Raw genomic sequence first — 21,718 nt, forward strand, 5'->3', positions numbered from 1 at the left:
AGTAATTTTCCAGACCTGAGAAAGCTTCTGCCCGAGCCACAGGAGACATTATACGACTGTTTTCAGACATTGAGTTGTACTAATCATTACTAGTAAGCTGATCTTGATGTGTAAAAAAGGGCCCCTTTAAACAATTAATAGTAAAAGTACTTATTATGCAGCCTGACCCCTTTCAGTGTGTTAGGATATATTATATTAGTGGATTATTATTATTGTTGCTGCATCAACATGTAAGCAGCATTTTAATGTTGAAGCTGGTTGAGGGAGTGCTAATTTTAATTAGTTTACATATTGCTGTAGTTTATAGCCTATAGAACAGTGTATCATGTAAAATTATCAAATGTTTTGAAAAAATCTTAAACTGAAAAATAAATATAACTGATGCAAAAAGTACAGTATATCTACCTCCTTTTTGTGTGTTTATGTATGTATGTGTGTATTGTACATTATACATTATACATTTATACATATTACCTAATTATTTCTGCTATTGATTGCAGACCAAAATTATTTTCAATGTCAAAGTACAGTATAGTTACCACTACTGCCAAAAAGGTTGACTGCACTTTTAAGTTCAACCAAATCTTCATAAAACACAAAAACCGGCCGTACACATATAGAACAATTTTACAATACGGTCTGAATACGCCACTAAAGGCATGTGTAGTCAATGTGGGAGCACTTCATATATACATATATATACGATCTACCTGCAAGCTGCTGCTGCATCGTCAGCCCTCAGCTCTCCGGTCACGTGATCCGTCAGCTGGTCTTCAGCACATCCGCCTGACCCGCTACTGTTTACAAACCACCAACATTTCCGAAACAGCAGAATGTGGAGTCGTGCATGACCGGGACAGGTATCTGAACCACAGTTTATGGATTATCATGTTCCACTACGGACACTTATATTAACCCGTGTGAGTATTTCTCTGCGTGTTTGCAGCAGCTGTGCGTGTCGGAAGTCGGGACAGGCCCGTGCGTCGGCTCGGTTACAACTTGCTAACGTTAACTAATGGCCAGGCTACCGTCACATTAGCTTACCTGCTTTCATGTCCATCTCTGGTCATATTCAGGCAGCTGTGACAGCTACAGCGTGTCGTTGTTAAGTTTATCTGAACAAGTTTAGACTCTTTCAGCGTTGCTTAGCCGACGCACGGTAAAAGCTAGCTGTAGTTTGGCGTCTTGCCCTGCCTGCGTAATAATAATCCCAGCGGCTGCATGGTGCATCATTCACGGTCATTGCGTTTTATGTCAAATTATACACACATTGTCTTGCTTTGGCTGTGAATTATGATATGAAAGATGCAGGGTTTTTTCTCTTTACAGCAGGTTTGCTAGTGTTGTGTGCCTTTAACCTACCATTTTCTCGGGCTGCGCCACCCTGCCTGACAGATTTAGTGATGGGTTCAGGGCAGTGCAGAGGATTGGTGAGAGCTAACATTGCCTGCCTGCACACTTTTAATGCGGTTTCACACTTATCTCCACACGTCCAAGGACCGTTTCAGTGTGAAAATGTGTGCAGGAAGAGTACAGTCTGAATGTTTGCAGGGTATTTTTGGACTAGAGAAAAAAAGCCTCTTGAATTAAGAAAGAAGGCCAAGGGTTGTGTTGTTGACCCTTACTAACTAGAACCCAACCTGTGTATTGTTTTGGGAGACTATAGCCTGGACTGCACGTGACTGCTTTACGGAACAGTGACGGGAAGTAGGTTGTAATTTTTTTTTATACTTGTTCAACTTCACAGGCTGTTCCCACAAACCGCTGACTGCTCCTGGATGTTAAAAAGTTTCTTCTTCCTTATTCTTCTTGCACCATCGCTCTTCCTGTAATGCAGTGGTTCACAACTTTTGTGGCTCAACCTAGGGCTGGGTGATATGGACTGAATCAAATATCACAATATTTTTGACCAAATACCTCATTATTGATATTGTGACAATATTGTAGGGATGAGTATTGGTGTTTTCACAAAATATTCACACAATGAGATTTTTAATAGTCATCAGTAATGTGGATATGATGACTAAGTGGGTAAGTCTTGCAAGTTCAGACAGTTACATCACTTTACTGTAATGCGGCCTTTGAAACCAGGAAAAGACAACACTTTTGCAGTATTGTGATATCCAAAATCTGAGACGATATCTAGTCTCATATCATGATATTGGTATAATTTGGATATATTGCCCAGCCCTAGCTTGACCCCTCAGCACCGGTTGAATATGTCCGAATAACATCAGCCTAAATGTGTCAGGCCTAGTTTTTAGAAGCACGAAGAGGTTAAATTATCCTTGAATTCACAAGGGGGAAAAAAAGCCCATGAGGAAATTAAGGGATTTCCCCCCCCCCCTCCTCTCTTATGCCGCTGATGATCCTGCGACTCCTTTTGAGAGGTTCCTGCTCCAGAGCTCGTATACAGAGAGATATCTGTCAAGTTTCATCTCTAGTCGTGTATTTGGTAATTGAATCAGTCAGGACCCAGCAAGTTCACGGTATTTGCCAAGGTTAAGGTCCCAAGCATGTTCTCAGCCTCTTGCGGAGCATGTGACTGTGAAGGCCCCTGGGCTCTTGCTGTGTGTTGAAGTAGAGGCATGTGAGTTTGTTTAGCTGGGGTGTTTCACTTTGACTAAACTTCAGTCTTCCTCTCCGACTGTAGCTGCCACTGACAGCTCCTCTCATCGCTGTTTGCCGAGCTCTTTGTGAATATTCATCCTCTGAAGAGTCAGTGTACTGTTTCTTTTTCTGAATTTATTTGACATCAGATGACTCTAGCAATCTTAGAGATGAAATGAGGCCTGAAAAACTTAAAATCTAGACTTATGTTAGAAATGATTGAAAGCAGAGCTGGAAATGAGGCTCCACCCTGTTCGTTTTGATAGGAACTACAGTTGTAAGTCAGTCAGATGTCTCTAAATGGAAATTCTGCAAGCACAGGCAGCACAACGTTTAATACAATTGACTAAGCTGGGTTTAGTTTCAGAATAGTTTAGCCTTTATGCCTTTTAGGCCAATGAGCTCGGAGCAGGCAGAAGCTTTTCTTCGTGTTTTTTTTTCCTTCACGTTAGATCAACATGAACATGGGATGTTTAGCATGTGGTCATCCAGCCAATACACGACCAAAACGTGCCTCAGTGCTTGTGAGAAGAGCTGAAGTGAATTTGAATTTTGCCAAGTTGGCTGTCGTGTTTAGGTGAGCCCCGAGCCCCTTAAATGTCAGCTGATCTGCAGCTCTGAAATATTCTCATCTTACTAAGGAATGTGATGCTGTAGCTTTAATCCAGTGGAAAGTAGAGGAAAGTTTTAGGCTCCAGTCCAGATATATACATACATATGTATGTATGTATGTATGTATGTATGTATGTATATATATATGGTTCCTTTCAGATTGAGTTTAAAGGGATGTGAAAGGGGAAGTGTTATGTACCACAAATTCATAACAATTATTGAAGGAAGAGGCTCGAACCTGAATTGCTTCACACTGCCTAAATTATTGGCGCTGCTTTAGGTGATCATTCTGAACTGAAACAGAAAATGGTCAAAAAGAGTTAACCTATGTAACAATATACTGTAGTGGCTGCAGTTTGATTTTTTACTTCATGGCTGCTGTTGTTGTAAATCCCAGGAACAGATCTTCTACCTCCGAACAGATGGACGCGGCGTTATTTGTCTGTTGATTTATTTATACATTTCATTATGTATTGATTTGATTATTTCATGAAAGATCCCTGTTTTGAATTATTGAGGTGTCTCCAGGTGCAGCAGGTTGAATTATGCAGAAGCTAATTTGCGTTGATTATTATGTAGTAAAGTTAGGATGTCATTTCACGTACGACTCCGGGAGGAAGTAATGAAGGCAGCAGAAGGCTAAGAGAAGAGTGGCTTCAGGCAACTGTGCTGCTAACACAGCGAGGCCTCAAGTTTTCCTTTTCTGCATCGTCTTTCCCTCACTCACAAAGGCTTGTACAGACACACAAGACATGTGTCCTCAAAAGCATTAGAGATCTGTAAAGGCCTCTTTAAAAAGTTTAGAATGAATTTATTTTTGGAAGGAAGGAAGGGACGAAGTGCTGGATGTGTTTGCGAGCCTGTGAGGGGAAAAATGTGCCTCAAAATATCTTCTGACACTTTGTGACACTTGACAGATTTTAGTGTGATAGTGATAATATGAATTAATATTCTGTGAGAATATTATTATTTTCAGTCAGGAGACTTTATATATCTTTCATGCCAAACTTTTAAAGAAAAACTAAATCAACATGATATAACTGGAGATACCTATTCACAACATTCCTCTGTCTCTCCCTATAGTTGTGGATTCGTTATTTAATGGGATAATGTCCTTTTTATGAGAGAGGGGAGAAAAACCCCACAGACTTAAGGAGAGCATTAGTCTTGGAGGAGAACAGATGTTTCCTAAGAAAACAGGCACATACATTATGCATATAAAATTATTTCTATTTTGATGGCGTGTTGCTGATTTATTGAGCAGTGTTCCATTCACATGGTTAATAGGTTTAAGAGATGCCTTTGTTGTGTTATTTCCACAATTAATAAAGCGAAAGAAAACATAATGCTCTGTGGAAGCGCGCTATTCTGTAGGCCTGTGTATTAGGCTAACCATATTCATAAACGTGGAATAATCCCAAGCCGGATAAAGAATGGAGGCAGAATTGGTTAACCTAGATTGCAGCGTCTCACAGAGAAAGTGAAACTTTTCTCAGAGCTGTGATGGTCTGGCAGAGAGGAGAGGAGCTGGCTCAGGATTTACCTGGAGAGGATGCTCATTTTATGTTGTTTGTTTTTGTTGTGGTTTTTTTATTTTGGGTTCTGGTTCTGATTTATTTTTTTTTAAATGAACTTGCTTTGTCTGCTGCTGAACTGGACAATTTGACAACAATAGTTAGGCTATAAATTCTCGCATTTAGCTCTAACTTTGTACAGTATGTATGTCTGATCTGATTAGTAGGGCTACAATGAACAATAATTATTTTTTTAGTAATCTGTTAATGATTTCGTCAAGAGCTGCGACAATTAGTTGATTGACACAAAATTAATAGGAAACTATTTGTATAATCGATTGATTGTTTTGTGCAATGTTTTTTTTTTTTTTTAAGAAGAAATGCCAAAATTCTCTGGTTGCAATTTAAATGTGAATATTTTCCAATTTCTTCATCATGTCAGCGTTAGTTAAACTGAATATCTTTGGGTTGTGGACTGTTGGTCAGGACAAAACAAGACACTTTAGGTTTCATCTTGGGTTTTGGGAAACAGTGATTGAAATTTTTCACCATTTTCTAACATTGTAATAGACCAAAAATTAATCAATTAATCAAGAAAATTGCAGTTTCTCGCAGGCTCAAGGTTGCATCTTCAAATGGTTTTGTTGAAATTGCTTGTTATATCCAACCGACAGTCAAAAACACAAGATATGCATATAATGATAGAAAACAGATACAAGCATTAAAGGCCTACATTGATTGGTAAACAGCTTAAACAATTAACCAATTATCAGTTGTTGCAGATGAATCTTTTAGTTACCTTGGTGCTGTTGGCTAACTTCTGAAATGTTTGTCCTGATCAATTACAGTCTAATTTGGCCTTCTGGACTGGACTGTAAGCTGATTGATTGGTTGAATGTTTGCCTAGATGTCATTAGTTTCTGTAGCTGTTGTCATTATAATCGATTCAGACTACTTCTTGAAAATAACTGCATAAGTAAAGTTAGATCTCAGAAAAATTTAGATATTTAGAATTTAGATTTCATGATGATGGTAATTGAATAAGGTCAGTTTGTTGTCCAGATCTCCCGCACTGCACCCTAAATTCACTGATGATGATGATGATGATGACATTTACAGTTTCCTTACCCTTATGTAATTGTTTGTTTATTCATTTTCTCTTGGGGTCATAGATTTTTCTGATTTATGTAATTTTTTTTTTGATTTTTTTTTAAAAATGTTTTTCCAATTGCCAACATGCCATTTCTATAATTTGATATTACTTTTTAATTTACTGTAGTAGTGCCTGAACAATTTCAGACTCACAGTTCATACTGTCTTTTGTGTCATGTGAGGACCAGATTGTTGGTATCAAAATATATAATTAATGCATTAATTTGCCTACTTAATGACCTAATTAGCATTACTGCTTATGTTTAATATATCACAGAGAGTATGGCGGGACATCAGGCAGCTCAAGTGCTTCTTGTTAATTTAAGCCATTCTTCACTGACTGTAATCAGTGTCAGTGCTTTTATTTTATGCAGCAAAGTTGTGTTAAATGCAAAAGGTGAATAAACTGTAGCTGTGATCATCACAACGCAAAGAAGTGTAACCAAAGTTGTCAGTTTTGTTTTCTGAAAAGTATTTTTTTTTAAATATTTATATCATGTCTTCGTTAGTTATCTCTTGTTATGATGTTGTATAGTGAATTTAATGTCAAAGCTTTATGGTTTACCTTCCATTTCCTTCTTTGTTCCTTTTTCATTAGCGATTAACATGCCTTTAATAACACCAAATAATTTTTTTGGCCCTCTAAAGAGCAGTATTATTTATTTCTCCTTATGCTGAAGGTGTTTTATTTCATTATTGTCCCTTCTTCCTCTTCCAGAAACATCCTTATCTTCTAAGTCTTGGCTGAGGAGAATTACAAGGCTGTGACAGTAAGTAGTGAGATAAAACGTTTCAAAGATGTTTATCGTTGGTTAGTTAGTTAGTAGCAGGCAGACTTTACTTTCTGCAGTAGTTATTTTTTGTTCGCACCCCTTCATGGAGAGGGCAGAGGTCACGGTCAGCTAGAGAACAGCTCAGCAGGATAGATGCATGTCAGCACAGTCTCTGATCGAAGGTCAGTGTCCCTGACCCGTTTAAATGTAACCTATTTTGCTTTATCACTGGGTCTTTTGAGAGTTCAAAAGTCATCCATAACGTGACATGTGATACTCAAAGTTTGACTTGTGTTCTTGCTGATCTGCTAGCTGCACTGCTCTGCTAACCTGTGATGGTTATTTTGTTCAGTTTTGTCGTTGTTTTACTCCCTCCAGGTCCGGCTGGGTCGCCGTCATGCAGCACCCCAACTTTGAGACCCGCCACCCGCTCCAGACAGACGAGCAGCAGGAGACGGGCTTCGACCCGCTCAACAATTTCAACAAGAACCGCAGCAGTACGTCAACTCTCGGTCTTAGCTGTCAGATACTAGACTGTCCTGGGACTTAGACGCACGCTATATACATATCAGTGCTTCTGTCATGTTGCCCTTAATTGAGTCCTCTTTTGTTTACATGTTAAAGAACCAAGCTCTAGATATTTCTTTAAGTCACTTCATAACCTCCTAATCCCCTTTAAGAGATAACAGAGGCCTGAACAGAGAGTCTTACCTGTAGTCGAGGCGTAGAGTAGAAGAGACAGTCACAGTAAGTACAGAAAAAGAGAAAAAGAGAGATAATAAAAAAAAAAAAAAAAAGAAATTTGGAGCTGACTGTGAAGTGTGAGTCACAGACGTGGCTGGCGACGCCCCCGGGCTGAGGGTGTTTTTTATGTTTACGAGTGCGTGTGAGAGATGGAGAAAATGTTGGGGGCTGGCGTGTTGTGGAACTGATGAATATTCATACTGATTGTCCCTGTGGAATGATCTACTCCTGTAATTAATGTTGATAGACAGCTCTCCGACTTGAATGCATGTTCACCTGCAGGACAAATTAGACTTATTACTGGCAATGAAGACAAAGAGGAGTACGGTGCTTTACTGTGTGTCGTCACTTTGCCTGCTTCTGGCTCTTTTTATTCTCTCCTACATGGTTAGAAAGAGGCCCCCAGGATTTTTGATGAGTCATTTGGAAGCAGTAAAAAGGCCAGTTCCTTGTTATGGTAGTTGTCAGAGGTTATGTTTTTGTTTATGGCCCTGTGTTTATGAGCTTTAAAAATTATTGATCCCTAGTTTTACTCCCTAGCTGTGATTGTTTACGTCTCCCCCTTGTGGTCGTGTGTGTGTGTCTGTTTTTTAACAGGAGGATCTCTTGACAGCAGCAGTTACTCACAGTCTCAGTCAACCTTCCTCTCATATAGGTGAGTGTTTGCAGTATTTTCTTGTGTCGGCGTACCGTAAACTCTTGGCCCGACTCAGCTCTCCAACCTCTTGATTCACTGCTGGATGACACATTAGATGGAACGCTGTGCCCAATTTGGGGTGAGAAGCTCATAAATCTCCTCGTCCTCTGCCTCCTCTCCCCATGCGCAGGAAAGAATGGGACGACTTGTTCCTCAACAGTAATTACCTGGCCAGGATCCGGCAGGCAGGCATCAACGGTCGACTGAGGAGCAGCCGCTTTCGGAGCGTATGCTGGAAGGTAACTGCCAAACGGATCAAGCAGTCCTATCGAGTTTGATTAGAGTGGCTTAGGCAATTTCACCGCTTCAGAAAACACCGCAGTTCTGGCAGCTTGAAGGCCTTGTTTTGGTGGTGAATCGGTGTGCGGTTTGGGAACAGCAGCCTAGAGTTTAGTTTTGAAAGTTTTCTGCATATTCATGATTTCTGTTTAGATAGCATGCACTAACCTGTGTGTACTGGGTGTCTGCAGTTGTATTTGGAGGCTCTTCCAGAAGACAAGAGTCAGTGGATCAACAAGACCAAGGAGCTCCGAGCCCAGTATGAGAAGATTAAAGAAACGGTGAGAGCACCTCTCTGTGGCCATTGTCCTCAGCGTGATGACAGACAGTCAGAAACCCAAAGTTGCAGAGGTTTCTTGTCTTTTTGCAGACATTTCTGCTGCATTGTCATGACTTAAATAATCCCCTCAGTTATTTTTCCAGATACAGTGGTCAGAATTTTATTAATATTATTCTGAGGAACAAAATCACTGACATTTTATAGAGAACAGATCCTATAACAGCCTATTTTTTTGCAGTAGTTGCTTGAAAACTCAAGTCACAATATGATCATGCGTTTTTAGCTGTGCAGCCCTTGAGGTATTAACTGTGACCACTGATCTGTGAACGGTCATAATGTACAGCTGTGTGTTTGGTTTTTTTTTTTGTCACAGCACATCACGAACCCTCGCAAGGCTGCAGGCCAGCAGGACCTGGTGGTCAACAACCCGCTGTCACAGGATGAGGGGGTGAGTGTGTGTGTATGTGTATGTGTGTGTGTGTGTGTGTGTGTGTGTGTGTGTGGTGTTCGTTCTCTGTCTGCCAGTCAGTCAGCTGTTTATATTTGCATTTAAAATATGACTCTAATACATTCCCTCCAGACTGTGTTGTTGTAATAATTATAGACTGTTTCAGTGATTCATTGTTGATTCATAAACAGATTGAATTATAAAGCCATTGAATTAGGCATTAATGAGGCATAATTAGAATTAATAAAATATTTAAAAACATCTAGAAACTAATCTTGTTTTTTTTCTATTAATTTATTTTACACCTCACAACTTGTCTACTACTTTACCACTTACAGTTTCTGATTGGATGATGGTATGTACTCAGAAAACCACACTAATAATAACACAAAGGTAACAAGAGCTCTTATTGGCCAGCTGGAGAAGTTGGTAACACTTAATTTTATGAATCCCCAATAATTTTTTTTATTCTTAGGATGCGCCTTGGGGAGGATTATGTAATTTCTTACTACTTATATAGAAAATAGAGAAATAGTACATTTCCAATTCATTGCAAGTGTAACTTAGAATGTCTTTTAATCATTGCACAGCAGATCAGCTGCAAAACAAGATGCAAAAATAAAAATTGAAATCAACGGCTGCTTTAGTACCAAAAGCAGCTGCTGGAATTAGTACCAAATTACATAGTTCTTTCAATGAAACTTCCTTGTTACTGTAAGAAATTAGGGACCCAAAAAATGATGTGTTAACGGGGCATTTTAGGTAAACTCATGATACACAAAAGTCTGCTGAATTACACCAAAGTGGCTTTTCTCTTACGTAATTAGAATTTCAGTTTTTGGTTTATTGATCAGACAATAACAACTGCAAAATGGAGTTGAGTATTGTTAAAAAAAAAGTTATAGAAAACTAAATTAAAAAGACATTTTGATCCATCTATCTTTGGTTAATGGATTGATTATTTTATTAATTCATTCACTGTTTCTACTTTCTATGGCGCCACAGTCGTCCCTCTGACAACCAATTTGTCATTTATCCTCTCCTGTCCAGAGCCTGTGGAACAAGTTCTTCCAGGATAAAGAGCTGAAGGGGATGATCAAACAAGACGTGTTGAGAACGTCAGTATCACTACCATACTGTTTGTTTAATTGCTTTATTTTATTGTCTATACTGAACACCCCAAAGCCTTCTGCTGTCGACGTGAAGTAAACTCCTCCTCTCTTTGTTTCCATTCACTTAAGGTTCCCTGAGATTTGTTACTTCCAGGACGAGGATGTGAGGACCAAGCTGACAGACATCCTCTTCTGTTACGCCAGAGAAAATGAACAGTTACTTTATAAACAGGTATAGGCTTTCCTGCAGAGCCATAATGTTTATAGTCTAGTCTATACATATGCGTGCGTGCGTGCGTGCGTGCGTGCGTGCGTGTGTGTGTGTGTGTGTGTGTAGGCCTTTCAGTGATCAGTCAGCTCAGACTAAGGAACAAAATGCTTTTGTAACCTAATCATTATCAGTGTCTGTAACAGGTGCCAGTGAATGAATAGACGGCTAGTACAGCAGCTTTTTTGCAAACTCGAAGTGACACATGGCTGGGCAGTGGCTAACAATATCTAAATTAAACCTGTCATCACAGATTAGAAACCTCGTGCATCACTATTAAAGAAAGACTGACCACAAATGAACCATATTCTCTCTTTCTCCCTCTCTCTCTCTCCCCCCCTGCCCTCATACACCCCTCTACCTCTGTCTCTTCCCCTCTGTGTGTAGGGGATGCACGAGTTACTGGCTCCCATAGTGTTTGTGCTGCATTGTGACCATCAAGCCTTCCAGCATGCCAGCGAGACAGCCAGCCCCAGGTCAGTTCCTACAGTACTACCTGTGAAACTGTATCTGTCACCCGCTACAGTAGTCGCATTTAACACCTTTTAGATCTGCTTCTGCTTCTCTAGCTGAAATATTTCTGCATTTATTTGAGTACGGATCAGTTTTATGATTCTCTCTTTTTTCCCACAGTGAGGAGATGAAGTGTCTGTTAAACCCACTGTACCTTGAGCACGATGCCTAGTGAGTACACTCTTATTATTGGACAAATAATTGATAACAGTAATGTGCTAGTCCAGAATGAAAAAATTCATTACTTTTCACATAATCTGAAATGGTTCACATGTCTATTTTCATCTCTCAGTGTGTCCCTTCTTTGTTTTCTTGTTTTTTTTTAAATTTCTTTCTGTCTCCACTCACGCACACACAACCTGCTGTCTATAGTGCATTGTTCTCCCAGCTGATGGACACAGCAGAGCCGTGGTTCTCCAGCTTTGAGAGGGAAGTGAGGAGGGTGAGTTTGATCGGTTTTTGATGACATGAAGAAGACTATACTATAGAATATACTTGTTATGCTGATGTAAGGCTACTGATGTTAGTTCTAGTGTGGAATAAAGAAAAAAGAAAGTAATTAACACTTGAAGACACTTGAAACAACTTGCACATTTTGGCTTGATATGAACTCAGACAATTGTATGATCTGCCAAAAAGCAACTGTGTATTTGTCAGTATTGCTCCTTTTCAACATGTGTGGTAAATGTTTATCATATGGTGCAAACTGATGTTTATATAATGATATGCTAATTACATTATGTTCTCCTACTCCAGGGTAAAGAAGAGATGCTGACCAGCATCCCGTTTGCTCGGCCCCAGGACTCAGGGCCATCTGTTGCCATAGTGACCAAAGTCAACCGCATCCAGGACCAGCTGGTGAAGAAGCACGACGTGGAGCTGCACATGCACCTCAACCGGCTGGAGATCGCCCCACAAATCTATGGCATGTCAGTACACACAGCTTCAGTTCAGCGCTACCGCTCCTTTTCTTGACCCTCACAGTCACCGTGTTTTTGATCGTGTCTTTGTGCCCCTTCAGCCGGTGGGTACGTCTGCTGTTTGGCCGCGAGTTTCCACTCCAGGACCTGCTGGTGGTGTGGGACGCGCTGTTTGCTGACAGCATCACTCTGGACCTGGTGGACTACATCTTTGTGGCCATGCTGCTCTACATCCGAGATGCTCGTACGCTCCATTACTGATATAATCCAATAAAGCCATGTGTTGTCTTTGCAGCATGTGATTTCATGAGACACACTTAACTGGAAGAATGTGATTTACTTCACCTCATTTAATCAGATGGAGTCATATTGCTTTAAATAGAATATAGTAGATCTTGACTACCATGCACACAAGCAAGAAATAGGTTTAAGCTCTAATGTTGGCGAGCATTGCCCCTACTCAAGTGTCTTTTAGTAAGACACTGAATCCCTGCTGTTGTACAGCAGATGCTAAGGAGCCAAATGTACATGAATGTAGCATTTCAGAAAACCTTTCGATCAGTCTGCATTTTCAGCTGCTGTTCTGTGCACACTTTGAAAGAGAATGTCGTTTTGACACTGCAGTTGTGGGTAGGTCTGTTGTCACTGGGATGCTTCCTAGCAGGCGGTGTTGTTCTTATGTTTTTCTTCCCCGATTTGTAACTGTTAATATAACCTCATCCAGTAATGTTTGATAAAGTTAGAGTCCAGATTTATTGACAAGGGACGATACAGTAGCGATTGTGGATGTGTGTGGTCCGTCCCATACTGGAGAGGTCCCAGGTTTGATCCTAACAACAGATTAGATCTAAATTTTATAACTAATCAATAGATTGTATTGGTTGATTCAGAAATGTACTATATTGGAATGGATTCTAAAGTTATTTTGAGGCATCACTAATACTGCATTTGTCCATCTGTCTGTTTCAGTCATTGCGAGTAACTTCCAGACCTGCCTGGGCCTGCTAATGCACTACCCTCCAATAGGAGACATCAATGCTCTGCTGCAGAAGTCTCTTTTCCTCAGAGATCCCAAAGTAAGGAGACAAACACACTTGTATAGTTATTGGCAATTGATTATACAGTACATGGTGATTTTCTTTCTTTCACCCTTTCCCAGAAGGTTTCGATGTTGCTTATCAAGCATTTTCATTATGCCTTACCGGTCACAAGTTAAAATGGGGAAGAGAAAGGGAGAAATGTTCAAACAAATAAATCTTCCTGGAGCTTGAATTCGAGCTGAAGGTGCCCCCTCCTCCTGTATTTATTCAATATAGCAGAGGAGCTACTATGCTAAGAAAATGATTTTCATGTTTTCTGCAGAGGGAGGAGAAGATTTGCAGAAGTATAAGCTAGATGTATGCACACACAGGCAGGGTCTTGAGTCTGATGAAGAGCAGTAGTGCTCTAAATGTCACCTTGATGCAATAAATTATAGGTGGACATTGGAGCCCTGCAGTGTGCAAGCTGTTTTTCCTTTTTTACTCAAGATTTGCAGAAGTGAAACACTCACCCACACACAAATCAGTGGGCTGAAATCCTAGAACAACAGTCATGTAGTGTAGACCAGAACCTTCCGCAGCTTTATTGCTTTGTGAGAAAAGTGGAGTTAAAATTGGCAGCAAATGTTTCAGTTCCTCAGACTCATTGGTTACATTTATGGTTTATGAAGGTATTTACTGTAAACAAACAAGACACAGGTGCAATAGTAAATAATAAAGAGGAAGTAGTGCAAATCCAGTATACGCATGTTTGATATTTACATATAATGAAATGTATGTAACAGGTGATCCTGTGACATTGAAATAGACCTAGAGATCACTTGCAGATCACGCACATTATCTCACACGTAATGCCTCATAAATAGGAGTATAAGAAAGAAAATAACTAATTCTGCAAGATTACTGTAAAAAAAAAAAAAATTGCATTACAGCTTCCTAGAAAAATATTCTTACATGAGTGGGGGAAAAAGTGGGATCCTCTGCTCGTGTATATCTAGAAGAAACAAGATGAGTTCAGATGTTTATTGAGACCCAGCGGCTTTTCAGTCACAAAAAAAATATATCCATTTACCCTCTTGTTTATGAAGTTGTGTCTCCAAGGAGACCGGACCCTATCTTATTATCAATAAGCTTCATTTGAATTCTTGGAAGTGAGATGATTTCATGTCCCTGCAATTGATTACACTCCCTGTTCAGCCATGCGGGCTCTGAGTTGGTGACTAGTATGAAATGTTTACTAGTTTGATGTTGTAAAGGGATGGAAATTTGGCTTTGACATGGTTCACAAGTAAGTGAAACTTTACTGGATTTTTGATGGATTCGAGCTTTGCATACTGTACCTCTTGCCACAGATTGCATGTACAGTTTTGTTAATTTATTTTCAAAATCCTCACGTCTAATACAAATGTTTTTATCTCATGACCATTGTTTGTTAAGGCATTGAGCCCTCTGTTTCGTGTGCAGATAAGCTTTCAGTACACTACAACAGTAGCCCAAAATCATGAACATGAACACAGTGGAGATGATTATAACTGCCCAGTGTAATAAAGGAAAATCCCACTTCTGAGTCTGAACATGAAAACACTTTAGTTCCTGAAAATGTCACTGCCAAATTGTAGTGGTTACTTCCTACTGCAATGATGTAGTCATCATTTGTAATCTTTGAACATTTGACCACTAACTGTAAGACAGTGACAGTGAAAACAAGATGATGTGTCAACACCTTTTGAACTTCTGCAATCTTGGTTAATGTGAATATATACTAAATTTCAAAATAATCTTGCACATTTTTCCTGTCGCTCTCGTGTTTCACTCTCTTTACCTGTCACACACACACACGCTCAGTCGGAGCCTCTCACGTACTACTCCTCATACACAGAAGGTTCACGTAACAGCCACTGACATGTATGTGCACATTTTAATCTAAAATTACCAACTCTTTGACCTGAGCAAGTTACAAGCAATCCTCTGTTCTCCCTCCAAACTCACTGAACCACACACCCAAACACGACGACTCTCCACACTCCTGTCCACTACTCTCCTGGGATGAAAATCCAGGAAGGTGCTGATCCCGAGTGACAGCGTTAGCCGCAGGTGTATGACCGTGTCACACCACGTCCACATCACGGTTACACCTGGGGGGTGACATCATCCTTATTAACAGAGGGGCGAGAGTGCAGAAAACAGGCTTGTATTTCATAAGTACTGACTCAGAAACATCAAGGCACATGTATTTGCTTGTTTACGTAGTCATGCATGCACAGAGACGCAGAACTGCGCAGGTTGATGTGTTTACTCGTACGTTACCTATGTATCACGCACAGCTGTGACTCTTTTCTGACTGATTCTGCTACTATAAAAATGGTTTATTCTGTCTTTCTCCTTGTAGAACAATCCACGACCTGTCAACTACCAGTTTCAACAGAACCTGGATTACTACAAAACAAGGGGAGCTGACCTGATGAACAAGACCCGGTAAAAGACACACACACATGGCTATTCTTTAACACACATCCTCTGCAGATTTATAACGTGGCTGTGAAAAGTTAGAGTTTTGTCCATCACAGGGAACTGAGATCACGGTTAGCTTGGCCTCACTGCAGTCATAACACATTTCAGTATTCATCAGTTTTCATGTTGGGGGAGAAAAAAGTACCAAAATGTTTAAAAAAACAATTCCAAAAAACACTCCTGTAGCACAATTCATTTCTTACACTGCTTACAGTGTTTTCAGAGACTTTTGAGACGTGCAGCCCACCACAGAGAACTGAATGGCTTTTATCTTTTATTTCAAACTGATGCAATAGTTGAGTAGTTGAGACTAGTTTTGTTCTCGTTAGCACATTCAAGAACAGAACGCTCTGACATTCAGGACTTGAACATAAAACAACACATTTTTTCCTACATGAGGCAACAAGTTTCACAGTTTTTCTTTTTTTTATGGTGCTTCATGTTTGCTTGTTGTTTGTCCTCTGAGATTGGTTTACTGACCAATTCTTTGCTGTGATGGATTATCTATCTCAAGCAAGTTTTTATGCTCTGGGAAAATAATATGTAAACCAGTGGCTGCCTAGCAGGTAGGAAAATAGTCTAAACGTTTAAAGTTTGGTTTGGAAAAGGGGCAGCAATAACAAAGTATCTATGATTTGTAGTAAAACATCCAAAACAATCATGCTCATGTCCTGTATGTAAGCTTTTTCCCTCAATCTCATTTCAACTCCATCATTAAATCCTTGTTTCCTGCCTTTGTCTCCAGCTCTAGCTCCACTGTAAAAACAGCTCCCCTCAACATCAACAAAGTCTCCAGCAGCCTGCTGAGCTTCGGCAGGAAGCTCATTGCTCCAGCCATGTCGAGCGGGTCCAGCGGCATCTCGCCAATCAACAGCGAGGTACATTCCTCCTCCTCGTCCTCTTCATCCACCTCCCCCGCCTCAGCCCCTGCGCCCACCCTGTCTCACCCACTTGCTGAGCCTCCATCAAGCCAGGCGCCACCGCAGAGCCAGAGCCAGCACTACCGCCTGCTCAAGTCAGAGAGCATGCCTGTCCATCTCAGCAAAGGTGAGCAGCAGGACTCACTACAGACCCAAAGGAAAACTGCTCGAGATCTGTTTCAGGACAGCTAAGTTGTGCATTTTTGTTGGCAGTTATGTAACTGGTGAATTAGCTGCATGTAGATGATGTGAATGTCTGCATCCGCTGGTTGGTGTGGATGTGGCAGCATCAGCTTTGACTCTCCTGTCTGTTAGATGTAGTTTCAGGTGGAGTGTCTCAGGTCTCTCTCCCAGCCCAGACTCACACTGACACACAAGGTAACTGCTACCATGGCAACTGCTTGTGTGACACCCCCCCCCTCCCCTTCCTTTGCGCTTCTGTCACTGTCCTTGCATGTTTAAGTACCAAGTGTGACATTGACTGTTTGGTCATCTGTTTCTGCTGCTTAATCTAATGCTTAAAAGTCGCCATCCAGAATCCTGTTAGAGTATTACAGTAAACAGTAGTGTCCACTGCATGTAATAGTGAATATCGACCAGCAGAGGGAGATCACAGCCAGCCACATCAGTAGCATAAGCATCATGGATGTGTTGTGGCATCTGTTGTCAGCATTGCTTTGAACATGTACTCAAGAGGAAGCTCTCCTGTGTTTGTGCTTTGTTTCTGTATCACTGTGGCTGCTTTTTGTTAATTGTATGTCATGTTTTTTTGCAAGTGTGCTTGTGTTCTTTGCACTGAGAAAACTGCAAAAAAAAAAAAAGGATTTCATCATGTCTGTCTCTAAGGAGCCTGGAATAATTATAGACTTAGAGTTTTTAATTATAATCAGTTAGTAAATAAATAGATACATATAAAAGGCTATTGGAAATAGATTTATTGAAATTGCATTTTTGAATGATGGATTAATGAACATTGGTCACAGAGCAGCAGCAGCTGCAGCTCTGATTGGTCTGACTCTACACATGACTACCACCAACTCATAGCAGGTGGCCAATCAGAGCCCCTGCTGCAGCGTGGTGGGTTGGACTTATTCAAATACAATTTCAGCTGACACATAAGTTTACATAAAATAACTTTTCACATATAATTAACTTTTTTGTTAATAATCATTTAAATATATATGAAATTAATCACTTAGTAAATTCTTTTTATAGTATTTTATACTATTACTCAGCAGTATTTCTGTAAGTATTCTAGTGCAGGCTTCATATTCTGGTTCTACCCTTCCCGCTCTAAATATAGATGGTAGATATTAAAAAAAAAAAGCTTAAAGATCCTCTCCACACTTATTATATTATTATATAGTTTGTAATAATTTGTGTCTCATATAATTTTTCCACAAAAAAGTTTAATGACTTAGTGAAGAATTCTTAAAATTACATCTACTCCTTCCTCCTAATTGAAAATACAGAATATATGAATATGGAAATGTCTTTCATGCTAAAAGTGTAACTTGTCTGCATACTGGCCTACTACTGGCTTCCATACTAGATGTGGTGTCACAAATCATGCTAGAAGGTACATCAGATTTTAGGCAAACTCAGATTTATTGTGAGCACAGAAAAACTTCCCCCTACAGCAGATGAGTACCTAACCAGCCTTCTAGTATCAAACTCTTTACATACATAAGTCTGGACATTGAAGCTCAAACATCCAAGTGACATAACATTAAGCAAAACACATTTTGGAGTGGAGGGGGATATCAGCCATGACATCTTTAATATTCAGAGATATATTATACTTATTTATATGATTGGGCCCCTTCTTAAGCCTTCATAAACAGCAAAAGTATTGAGCTTGAAGTTTAATTCTCAACCTGGGAAGAAACAGTTTGACAAAAAATTCTCAAGGTCCAACTCATTTGTTGTTTCCAAAGCGTCCTTACTTACTTATCTCCAGAAACAGCCAGTGAGTTGGATTTTGTGTTGAGAATTGTTTTTGCCAAACGGCAGCATTGTTGTTTCTTAAAAGTACATAAGGGCGCAAGGTCATAGATTTTCAATTATGGTTCACCTTCTTTGTGTGTTAACATTTTGTCTTCTCTCTGGCACCTGTTAATACGTCTTCCAGGCCAAAGCTCCAGGACAGTAAGTTCCTCTCCCAGCACAGAAAGCTTCTCTGGCGGGCGGGGTCACTCCACTGCCTCTCCACCCCTCCCTCCATCCAGAGGGAGTGATGTCAGCACTTCATCCCCGCCTCTCTCCGCCACCAAGAAGGAGTCGTTCTTCAACATCACTCGCTCACGCTCTCACAGCAAGACCATGGGCAAGAAAGAGACGGTGAGCCGTTCAACCTGCTGCCTGTTTCCTGTAGTCTTCATTTCTTTTGCTCCGTCTCTTATTGTCTGCATGTCTTCTCTTTTCCCTCTGTAACCAAGCTTCTTTTTGTTTCCTAGTGCTTTTATTGTCTACCTCTGACATGGTTTTGTGTGTGTGTGTGTGCACTATCAGCAGGAGGAGGACCTCGAAGCCCAGGTATCTTTCCTGCAGGGTCAGATCAACGACTTGGAGGCTATGAGCAAATACTGTGCCAAGATGATGAACACCCACATCTGTAAGTTCAGCTGCCAAAAATGCACACCAGCAACAGATGGTCAAATTGCTACGATCATTTTCAGCCTCTAAAGCAGTAGCCAGTTCAAACGCTACAAATCCTGGACATGATTCTTGTTTTGAAAATGCACTCAGTAGTATGAAGCCCATTGTGTTGTTTTGCTTGGACATATTTGACAATGTATTCATTTATTTAGACTGATTATTTCATATTTGTCTACCATGACAGTGCATTTAAAGTAAACATAAGCACACTTACTTTTGACACCACATTTTTTAATTGTACACTTAGATGTCAAATAAAAGATTAGGGTCTCAAATAAAATGGAGAATGTAGCACCAAGTAGCAAATAGGGAATGATTTTGGATGCATGGGTCAAAGTTATTTCACTTATTCATTCAATTTGAGAATTTTTCCCTTTTTAAAGGGATGGATCATTGACTGACTAGTTACTCTCTCTCCATAGGTAAAATCCAGGAAGTGATTCTTCAAGAACACTTGGAGAAAGAGGATGAGGTCCTGGTTTCACTGGCTGGACTCAAGCAGGTTAGTGTGTGAACATATAAGTGAGCCTACATAAATGTTTGTGACACTCTCTTTGCATGGGTCTATTTTTGTGTTTTGTGTGTTTCTGTAACGTCCCTCTGTGGCCCTCGATCCTGTCAGATTAAAGACATCCTGAAGGGGGCGCTGCGCTTCAACCAAAGCCAGCTGGAGGCTGAGGAGAACGAAGAGATCACCATCGCTGACGATCACTACACCTCCACAGCGGCTGCAGAAACTGCCCTGAGTTGCAACAGTCACCACGGTGACCACCAACAGCAAGGTGACAGCAGGCCGAGCCGAGACTCCGACCTCGATGGGAGCGTGAGCACGGATGAGAAAGAAGAGGAGGAGCAGGCCACGACCACACCTGAGCAACAGGTTAGTAGTCGACGACTTCTGCACTCAGTCAGCAGCTTTAGTGGTATTAACAGCAGTATAACACTCAGTTCAGACAGGATTAATTTTCAGTTGTTTTGTTTGATTGTTTGACCTTTATCATCTAGTATTCAATATTTTTAAATCTGATTATTTTCATCCCAACAAATTGTACCCGCCGTCCAAAAAATGATCCAGTGTTTATACCAGAATTGTTCTTTGCAGGATTAGACCACGTGACACTAAAGCTGTCCCACTAGAAATGAATCAAACCCAGGATGATGCTGCATAATGCTACTCCTACATGATCATAATACTTAATGACATGCTTCCTGGAGTCTGAGTTCTGTTGCATTTGAATGCATTGAGAACCTTTGCCAACAGAGGACAAAAATGCTCAAGCCCTTGATTCAGCTAAAATGTAATCTCGTGCACAGGTGGCGTCTTCTCTCGGCTCGGAGGGTAAGAACTGGGACGACTACATCCTCGTATCCCAGGACGGAGACCTGCAGGCAGCCGAGGGAGCAGGAGGAGGAGGAGGAGGAGGTGGTGGAGGAGTAGGAAGGGCTGCAGCCGAGCGCACCCCTCCAATCAGAAGAGGGCGAGGCTTGGTGCGCATGGAGCCTGAGGGCGCGGCAGGGACCTTCCACGACCCCCTGATGGCCGGCACCACCTCGGGCTCCTCCAGCCCAGACGAGGGCTCCACTCACAGCAAGGACTCTGACTTCACCATCGTCAACCCGAACGACCTGTGAACCACCCTCTCTCTCTCTCTCTTCCTCCTCTTCTTATACCTGTATCGTATCCCGTTCGGAGGGTGTGATAAAAGAAAACTGACTCGGGATCAGAAGCGGGGGGGGGGGGCGGATTTGCAGTTTTTGATGAAGCTGCTATCGGCTAAAAAATTGCACATGTGGACTGTGACACTTTGGCTCATTAAAGAGAGCCAACCAGTCACCAAAACCTTGTACTCTGTCTCTTTAACTGTCATCTGTGCCACTTCAGTCCTGTCTGAACTGATGCTGTATACTATCTCATCTACCTAATGCCTGTCTCCCTATTACGTTGGGCCATCTGTGGGCACCAACCTCCTCACCTGTCACTCATGATGTTTAACTGTAGCGCCCTGATCTACAGAGAGAGGGCGCCATCGAACTTCTTACCCCGTCACTACACCATTACTTGGAAGAGTTGGACCTCAAACTGCAATTTATTTCCAGGGGAGGCCTCTGTCCTCTTGAGCTGACTGTGCTGATTTGGGAATGTGATGCTCGGTTTCTTCTGAATGTGGAGATCTGACCATACGTGTCTACCTGTGTCATGTCTATCTGTGTATGTCCTTACAGGGGAAGCTCTCTTCTCTGATAACTCAAAGGAAAGAAGGATGATTGTCCCTCTGTCAGTTGTCAGGGGCAGCTTTCTCCTCTCCCCATCCTAAACCAGTGCCTCTGACCATTACTCTTAACTCAACCAAACAAAACCTGACTCTGTGATCTTATTCTCTTTTTTTTGTTAGCTCTTTTTTTTTTTAAAGAAAATATTTTAACCCTTTCCTGGATAGAAATTATTAAATTATGGAATAAGCCTTTTTTTCCTTTTTTTTGTTTTTAAAATTCCAGTGTGGACATTTTAATGTGGCAATCGACAGTTTTCATCTCTCACATTACAACTGAGTTGCTCTTGTGTCCTGTGGAAACCATGTAAAGCAGTGCACACAAAGAATGTCCCTCTAGCTGCCCATTCAGCATAATTAACTCTAGACCAATAAAACAACATCGCTCTTGCTATGC

The 21,718-nt window shown here is 40.9% G+C and overlaps 1 protein-coding gene across 5 annotated transcripts; it reads left to right on the forward strand.

Moving 5' to 3' along the window:
• The first annotated feature begins 731 nt into the window (after window positions 1–731).
• On the forward strand, window positions 732–21,715 carry tbc1d5 (TBC1 domain family, member 5). Of its 5 annotated transcripts, none has more exons than XM_067611263.1 (23): window positions 732–920; window positions 6,607–6,658; window positions 7,040–7,158; window positions 8,003–8,060; window positions 8,233–8,341; window positions 8,573–8,662; window positions 9,035–9,109; window positions 10,160–10,227; window positions 10,351–10,453; window positions 10,877–10,965; window positions 11,123–11,173; window positions 11,375–11,444; window positions 11,759–11,931; window positions 12,024–12,166; window positions 12,892–12,998; window positions 15,352–15,437; window positions 16,219–16,520; window positions 16,709–16,771; window positions 18,525–18,733; window positions 18,905–19,007; window positions 19,474–19,553; window positions 19,674–19,931; window positions 20,366–21,715. In XM_067611263.1, the coding sequence occupies exons 3-23, from the start codon at window positions 7,059–7,061 to the stop codon at window positions 20,681–20,683; spliced, it is 2,655 nt and encodes an 884-aa protein (XP_067467364.1). In that variant the 5' UTR covers window positions 732–920; window positions 6,607–6,658; window positions 7,040–7,058; the 3' UTR covers window positions 20,684–21,715. The 5 variants fall into 5 exon arrangements, with proteins under 5 accessions (XP_067467364.1, XP_067467366.1, XP_067467365.1 ...); XM_067611265.1 differs by having other exon boundaries at window positions 18,908–19,007; XM_067611264.1 differs by having other exon boundaries at window positions 732–860.
• Window positions 21,716–21,718: the final 3 nt, after the last annotated feature.

This window comes from Thunnus thynnus, chromosome 15, assembly GCF_963924715.1.
Source record: "Thunnus thynnus chromosome 15, fThuThy2.1, whole genome shotgun sequence".
Lineage (NCBI taxonomy): Eukaryota > Metazoa > Chordata > Actinopteri > Scombriformes > Scombridae > Thunnus > Thunnus thynnus.

Bases quoted from the DNA above. Each gene is read 5' to 3' on its own strand.
- tbc1d5 (XM_067611263.1), top strand. From the start codon at position 7,059: ATGCAGCACCCCAACTTTGAGACCCGCCACCCGCTCCAGACAGACGAG. The intron at 11,445-11,758 runs GTGAGTTTGATC...CTCCTACTCCAG, and splicing joins TTGAGAGGGAAGTGAGGAGG to GGTAAAGAAGAGATGCTGAC. The intron at 16,772-18,524 runs GTAACTGCTACC...TACGTCTTCCAG, and splicing joins GACTCACACTGACACACAAG to GCCAAAGCTCCAGGACAGTA.